At 39.9% G+C, this 8,230-nt stretch overlaps 1 protein-coding gene across 1 annotated transcript; it reads right to left on the bottom strand.

Moving 5' to 3' along the window:
- Positions 1-1,784: 1,784 nt before the first annotated feature.
- Positions 1,785-4,954, bottom strand: her3 (hairy-related 3). The gene is made up of 4 exons (XM_049753552.2): positions 3,159-4,954; positions 2,986-3,081; positions 2,361-2,442; positions 1,785-2,301 (listed from the first exon to the last, which is right to left on the bottom strand). The coding sequence occupies exons 1-4, from the start codon at positions 3,210-3,212 to the stop codon at positions 1,877-1,879; spliced, it is 657 nt and encodes a 218-aa protein (XP_049609509.1). The 5' UTR covers positions 3,213-4,954; the 3' UTR covers positions 1,785-1,876.
- Positions 4,955-8,230: the final 3,276 nt, after the last annotated feature.

Here is an 8,230-nt window from a genome sequence, read left to right as displayed (position 1 = left end):
TGCCCTGCGATTGGCTGGCAACCGGTGCAGGGTGTCCCCCGCCTACTGCCCGATGACGGCTGAGATAGGCTCCAGCACACCCGCGACCCCCGTGGGGACTAAGCGGTTCAGAAAATGAATGGATGGATAATAATAATAATAATAATAATAATAATAATAATAATAATAATAATAATAATAATAATAATAGTAAATTTCAAACCAGCAATCTAAATTGCAGTAGATATATTGGATAACAATATTTAGGCGTATATATGCATACACGTTATTAAAAAACTACTATAAGTGTTATAAAATAAAGATTGCCCAAAGAGAAGCAATCTCCCCGTTTTTGCATAACGACGCATCCCTTCATGCAATAAAGTTAGCCATTAGCTTGGAGAAAACGTGCCTAAAAGAAGTGGTGTTTCAGTGAGTGGTTCTTTCTTTCCGCGGCAGATCGTAAATCTACATTCTGGTTTACATAGTTCACGCTAGGAGGGAGACGCAACACGTTCACTGACTGATCCGTTGTTGCACGGGAAGGCAGTTCACCCATTAACTCGTTCGCGAACGGGAAAGTCAGGATTCGTTCCCGCGATGAACTGGAAATGCAAATCACTGACTCGTTCATCACAGATCCGTCCAGTTAGTGAACGGGAAATGCAATTCACGACTCGTTCGTGAACGGGAAGTTACGTCATTTTCTTCTTCGTTTTGTTTTAAGGCGAGGTGGCACCAGCTCCAATGCGCATTACCGACACCTACTGGTTGAAGTTATATGAACTGAAAAACGAATCACTTTAGGAAGTTAATGTTTCACTCTCGTTCACTGAAAATACTCGTTCTTTTGAACGAATCGTTCACTCACGAGCCAACACTAGTGTGAAAGACAAATGGGCGTGAGAGCGATTCTCCTCTCGGCAAGGTGCCTTCAGTGCAGAGCCTCCATAAAGACACACACACGTACACAGTTAATAACATCATCGAGAAAACAAGGTACTCCAAACACAAAGAGAAGCAGCAAAAAAATAAAATAAATAAATACAACCTGACGATTTTTTTTTTCTTCAATAAAGCAAACTTGCCATTAATTTTGTTTCATTCCTTGTAGCCACAGAAGTTACTCTCATTCCATCAGTACGGTAAGGTTGATATTTGTTTACTACCCATCAGCTTGCTTCTGGGTTTAATGCAGTTCTTTTATTTGCTGATAAATACGTTAACCAATTTAAAATTAGTATTTTATTTAAGTGCGAGTTAAATACGCCAAAACAATAATTAAAACACAGCATGAAGAGTTTCCCAATAATTTTGTTACATTACGCATAACTTGACAAACAGCACTGAAAAACTAATGATTATTTTACAAATAACTTTTTAGAGAAATATATTTGTTATAGTTAAATTAGTTTCTTTCGATTTATATTCACGGCAATAATAATAATAATAATAATAATAATAATAATAATAATAATAATAATAATAATAATAATAATAATGACGATAATGATGATGATGATGATGATGATTATTATTATTATTATTATTATTATTATTATTATTATTATTATTATTATTATTATTATGACAATAATAATAATAATAGAAGAAACAGGGTAAGTTTAGAACCAGGGGGTAAACTTTATCTCGGAAAGTTTACTTACATCTCAACATAAAAAACGCCTGTGTAATTGATATCGTGAAGTTTTTAGGAGATTACTGTTACTGTTGACCAGTGTGAGCGCTCTAGGCGAACACTGCAGTATTTATAGTATGCGTATGAAAAAAATGCAAGAATAGAGTCGCATATTATAGCCACTTTTATTCCGAAAATAGAATGTGCAAGTGTAACAACTAACAATTATAAATGTTTCCGTGAAAATGGTCAGCGGTTCTACCAAGGTCTCCACATATTGTGCTGGGTGTTGCCAACTTCACTGGGATTTTTGAGGTGACATTTCTTGAGCGTAACTCGTATTCTCTGGTCGTCCATTGTAGGCGTGGTGGCCAGCCCACACCGTGTGGCCCCTTTATGCATGGGCATTCGCGTGTTTTCACTCGGGCGAAAGTGAGGCGCGCCGTGGGTCCTATGTGAGGTCGCGTTGTCGTTCTTGGCTCTCCTCGGCAAGCCACGCGTCTCTGCAATGACTGTGTCGCTATCCATGGTCCTGGAGATGTCCAGTTTTCCGGGCAACTGCGACATCTTGAGGCGCTGTTGGTCGCTCACTGTGTCAGCCATCAGCAAGTAGTGTTTGACGTTGGCCAGGCAGCTGTGAAAGCCTTTCTGGAAATCGGAAACCTCTCCTCGCGTGGATGGGACTACAAATATGAACAATGCGTCAAAGTCAAATTTTTGCAATTAATATGTGCAGACTTACAGGTGTGAGATTTCTGAAGGTGCTTCAAATGTCTCACGGTGAGCTCCAATATGTCAGCCTTCTCCAGTTTGCGCTTCCGAATCTGTACAAGAAAAATAACAAAAAATAACATTCCTGTTAAAATGCTCATATTTCAACACATAAAAAAAATCTGTATGATAATTAACATTATTTGTTCCTTCTTTTCGCCCCTGATCACGTATCAAGAGTTGTGAACATTGTGCTCTTGTTTGTTTTTTGTCTTTATAACTGCCATCAATTTTCATTGGTCTTGTGTTCTGTAATGCGACTTAGTTTTGTATTCCGTGAGGTTTAAGCACTTTGGTCAAGCCTGTTATATTAAAATGTGTTTCATGAGTTTGGATTGTTTTGGATAATTTCGATAAAATTATATTTTGGCCTTCAACTGTGTTGTTTTCTTTCCTTTTTTTCTTTTTAATAATCTATATGAATCTGACATATTACCACAGTTTGAAGGGTAAAGCAATGCCTGAACATAACATGATTACAATGTTTGGGTTTATTATTGTCTTATTCTTTTTGTAAAATGTTTTGAATGTGTATTGAACTGTTGGACTGTGGAGCGGCTATTTGCTATATGCTATTTGCTGGTTGAAATCCTTACAGTGCTGCTGTAGTGGCTCTCCAGAAGACATTTCAACTGGTCCAAACACTTGTTAATACGAGCTCTTCGTTTCTTCTCCATCAGTGGTTTGGATACCTGGGTAATTCAGATAAAATCGTTAATGCATTTGAGTAAACTTTTTACTATTACATTCACAACCTTTTTAGACGTACCTTATTTGCAGTGATTGAATTGGACTTGTTCACACAGTCAGTAGATGCTACCATTCTGTCTTCAGCCTGTTTTTTAAAGGGATTTTCTTTTCCTCTCCGCAGCCAGAAAGATAAAGTGGACCATGCGCGGGTTTATATAGACACACCCACTTAACATCTCAATGCAAGACGTCTGCCCGTCCCTCCCACGCCCAACACCCTCAATCCCTTCTACGATAAATGGCTAAACACTGCTGTCATTTGACGGCCAAAACCAAGCGCACACACAAAAAGAGAAGATAAAATGTTGCTCATAATTAAAGAAACTGGACAAATAGAAAAAAACAAATGCCTTTCACAAATAATAGACATCCCCTAAACAACAAAATACCCTAGAACATATAGTACATACCGAAATAGAAAAGGTAATTAATATCTCCGTAATTTGAAAACTTTAAAAAAAAATCACAATTGTCATATTTTCGCACCAGTAGCCTGTTTCAAGTTGGAGCTATCTTTTAGAAGACACATTTCTTTGTTGTTGTTGTTGTTGTTGTTGTTGTTGTTGTTGTTGTTGGTGTTGTTGTTGTTGTTGTTGTTGTTGTTGTTGTTGTTGTTGTTGTTGTTGTTGTTGTTGTTGTTGTTGTGTGGAGCATTTATAAATTAAAAAGTCAAATTAAGCAAACGACTGCGGTATTGCAAACGACTCGCATTACAGTGGCATCGTGTGGGGTAAAAAAAGTAGCGTTAAAACCAAAAGTGAAAAATAATTGGCCATGATTCAGATTCTGCTTGGTCTTCTATTGACACTTTAATTTGGGAGTTTCACGCCAGCTATAGTTGAAGGCAGCACCGTGGTAATTTTCGATGTGCCGCCACGCATCCCGATTTTATGGTAGCGACTGCATGGCCCGATTGAGGTTCCACCTGCACTATGCTCGATTCACACAACCTGTTTGAGACAATATTTGTGGGTACGCACCAAATTGTTTGGATTGCAAAGGGGACTTTGGGCAAGCGAACTCTGCTATTCATCGGCTATTGAGCGCCATGACTTTTTGTCTCCACACCAAGCTGTTTGGAGGGGGGTGCGGATGTACTTGGGTTAGAGGGGCACCGAGGAGAATTGTGAGCCGCCCCTTGTCCTCGGTCCCCCGCCTCGCGATTCTCCACACTGTTCCCTGAAAGAAAAGCTGGCTTGGGAAAGTGGACTTCACTGTGGCCCATTGCGCATCTTTTACGCACGTAAAAAGCAGCCTTTGAAAATGTCAATGAGTGCGTCGGGAAGCTTTGAGACGCGGCATCAGCCACTCAAGAGCAAGGGCCCGCATTTTGGACTTGTGAGGGCGAGGCTTTAGTACTTTATGAGGGTCACGCGACTCAATGAACGCTCGATGCAGCTGAAGACGGAGGGGTCCCTTCCCTGCATCAAATCGCACGCACACATATAAAAAAATGTTCTCTATTCCTGGAACCTACGCGCACTAATGTCACCCATGCAAGTTACAATTTCTCTAATTAGACATAAGTGAGTTTGCTAATAGGAAGAGTATGGGGCTAAATTTGCACATATTGTTCGCAAGCTTTGACCAGACTAAAAAAGTACATTTGTTAAATTATACTGGATAGGCTACCCTGCATTTGACGCAAGTTACCAATCGACCCTTTTCCGATGTAAAATTGTCCCAGTCCTGTCCTGTGCTTTCTGGTCGCTAATGCTTGACAATTCATATTTAAGGGAGAGATGCATGATGTATATAATCTTAATATTGCATCCCAAAGGTAAAAAAACCTGATGCTGCGATTTATATTTAGGTATAGTCATTTATTTGATTAGTCCTGTCAGGTCACGTGCACCTTCACCCCAGTATTATTTGTCAGTTTGTGTTAAAAACCTTTATGTTAGTATTTGTAAAAACCTTTTAAGATTTTATTCCTGCCAAAACAAATACAGAACTTTATCGGATCAAATGCGCCCCAAATATTTTATTTATGCTCAAGTGTATTTTTTTAACATTATATTTTAGCATCAGCTTTTACTCTCTCTACTTGAGTTAACATTCTGTATCTTGGGGGATGATACAATTGTGAGGTGTTATCACATGTTAACGCCATGCCTGCCAATCACATTCGGATGACTATATTGTCACGTCACGCGTCGCGGCGATGCAAATGACGCGTGTCCTGCTTCAAGTAAAATAAATAAATAAATAAATAAAATCCCCCAACACTAATTGCGTAAAATTTACCGAATAATTGCAGGGCACAAATTTAATGCAATAGTGATGCGTGCGTAATCGGTATGAAATCTGACAGAGGTGCTACGCTCCAAGGCAGCTCTGTGGTGTCTTTTGTGCTCTTTCCACGTCACATTAGTAAAGTTTTCACGCTTGCTTTGGACACAGCACCGTGGCAGGGTCTGTAAGCTGTTCCTCAGAGAACAGAGACAGACATCGCCTCGCTTATTATTCGCCATAATTTCAATTAGTGTTGCCTCTCCTTCAGCGGTGCAAACAAGAATGGAGTGCTAACATGCAGGCAAAGGAAGGGACGATCGGCCAAGCTTTCAAAGAGTTTCTCCCTGCACCCCACTTCAAAGTCTCCATGCATGTCATCATCTATCCATAAGAATGGCGCAACGAGAAACTTGTGTCCCAGTTGGAAGCGAGAATGCATGTGCCATTACCGACAAGTTAAGTGTATGTTTATAAAAAGGACGCGGCTCTCGCGCCACTTTTACTCTTTGAGCCTCAGATCATTCATTAACCTTGTAGGGCTTTTGTCATGGAGCCGTGCCGACGGGGGCTACGACGGATTCACTGTAAGGATTGGGCTATTGGGGGACTTGTTAGCAACAATTAGTGAAGCAATTATGCTATTACTGCAATAAACTATGTTCTTCTGGGGAGAAAACTGGTACATTTGCAAGTCAATGGTTAGACAAAGTGCCTGTAATCGACACTCCACTGCTCTTTAGTTACGTGTACGTGTCTCATTCACCTCAAGGCAAAGCGGCAGTTCTTACATTACATTTCCTTTTCTTTTTTTTCTTTCCTTTTTTTAAGATGTAACGTGACGGCGGCATGGTGGAGATTTATAGAAATTGAGTGCGGCGTATTGATACTTAACTGTTTCCTCATTGTGACAAATCATACACACTCTTAAAACTGCTGGTCTGAAATTCGACCGACACGCTTGGGTCAATTTGAGTCATTTTTTTGGTTGATTTGTGCAAACCAATCCATTGATCCATCCGTGCATCCATCAACGCATCCACAGTCCACAGTGACTCTATTGTCATGAGGACTTCATGGTCTGTCTTTCCTTCCCATGAGCGCTGTGGCTGCTTCTCATCCAGACAAGGGCAGGCCCACATTTGGTACAGCGAAAGCGGAGCAAATCGATTTGCCGCCTTCCATTCAGGTGCACTTGAGTCTGCGCTGGTGTGACCAAAGGGCTTTTGTTGTGAGCAACAAGTGCACAAAACGAAGCAGGTATACACCAACAGGTGCATGCAGTGGAATAAAAAATATATACATATTACAAATATAGACAAAGGATTTGGGCCAAAGCCACGCGACAGCACCTCTGATCAAACATCAAATAGAAGGCGCATCATGAATTTCTATGGACTGCTCCTCGGGTTATTTAAAGAGTTCTTTCCTTTGCTTTGGGCGCACAATAGTCGCGGTTCGCCTGTGTGTGCACGGGTGAGCGCATGAAAGGAGCAGAGGTGCACATTAACATCGCTTAAGGTTCTCCTAAGGCCCCAAATGAACTGACTGCAAAGTAACTTTATAACTCGCTGGAGGATGAAGCCTTTGTGCGCGCCTCAAGTGAAAGACAAGAGGGAGAAAAAAGGGAGCGGGTGAGTGGGGGGATGCCATTGTTGAACACTAAAGCGCATGGGTGTGGGTATTGATGCGCCTTGAATTGCAAAACATCTGCCATTTACTTGGAACCACTTGAGCGGGATTTGAATTAAAATTAAGCAGCAGCCCTTTAGTGCACTGTCTCCGTAAAACAACACTGCGGAGACGGAAACTGCACGCGCTATAAAACCTGATATGCAACAAAAAATATCGTTATAGATAAAATATAGTATTGCTGTCACATTTCGGCTCATTTTGTAACTCACATTCATTCAATTCGATAGATTTGTGACTTTTTCATGATTTATTTTTATTTCTTACTGATACACCCCTCTATGCCGTTGTTTTTAAGCAGTGACTCACTGACCAAAAAATGATTAGGGATTTTGCGTGCATCAACCTCTACTCATATCATACACGATCATCTCTTGAATTTATTTGGTATGATATTTTTCCCGCCACACAAATCCCACATTGGAGCAACCTCAAGTGTTTTATTGTTTCGTAAGAACCAGTTGCTCATCAAGGGTTTCCCAGGGTGGAAAATTGAAAGGTCCAACTGAAAAGACACAGGGGCGTTCCTGCGATTTTCTTCGCTCCTTATGCTATTTTTGGGACACACAAATGTGTTGCTGCAACAGAATTGCTGCGTATAGCAAAATGCATAATCATGAACAGTGTGTAATGTGAACGGAATGCTGCAGCAGCACTGTGCGTCACGCAAGAAGAAGCGTATCATAGATAAAATCACACAAGTCTTGAGAGTAAGGCATATTGCGAGTCTCCCACCATATAAAAGCTTAAAAGAGTTCCCAACATATCAAATTAAATATGTAAAATAGGGTCACAACATAGCAAAAATATATTGACATTTAAAGAAGTTATTATATCAAGGATTAAATTGATGAGGAGCAAATTGTTCTAAAATCTTCCTCAACAACAAATGAAGAGCATATGGCCAAAAATGTTGTATATTGTAAAAAAAAATAAAATTAATAACCTTGAAAAGGATGGATTGCACTGATAAATCTATAATAACACAAAAAGTTGAAATAGTACATAAGACCAGAGGATCAAACCTGATCGAGTACCCATAGTTCACAAATGTAACTAAAGTGTAAGGTTGACGATTGACAAAAAAAAATAGGGAAAATGTTTTAAAATGTCAGAAATAGTTTAGGGTTATATAGGCCTAAAAATACAGTTTTGTGAGAATAAAGT

This window comes from Syngnathus scovelli, chromosome 2 (assembly GCF_024217435.2).
Source record: "Syngnathus scovelli strain Florida chromosome 2, RoL_Ssco_1.2, whole genome shotgun sequence".
NCBI lineage: Eukaryota > Metazoa > Chordata > Actinopteri > Syngnathiformes > Syngnathidae > Syngnathus > Syngnathus scovelli.
Note: the sequence above shows the minus strand (reverse complement) of the source record. Positions and strands in the feature narration are given on the sequence as shown.

Coding starts and splice junctions, on each gene's coding strand:
- her3 (XM_049753552.2), bottom strand. CDS start 3,212: ATGGTAGCATCTACTGACTGTGTGAACAAGTCCAATTCAATCACTGCA. Junction 3,082..3,158: donor ATTCAATCACTGCAAATAAG/GTACGTCTAAAA, acceptor TGAATTACCCAG/GTATCCAAACCACTGATGGA. Junction 2,302..2,360: donor CCTTCAGAAATCTCACACCT/GTAAGTCTGCAC, acceptor TCATATTTGTAG/TCCCATCCACGCGAGGAGAG.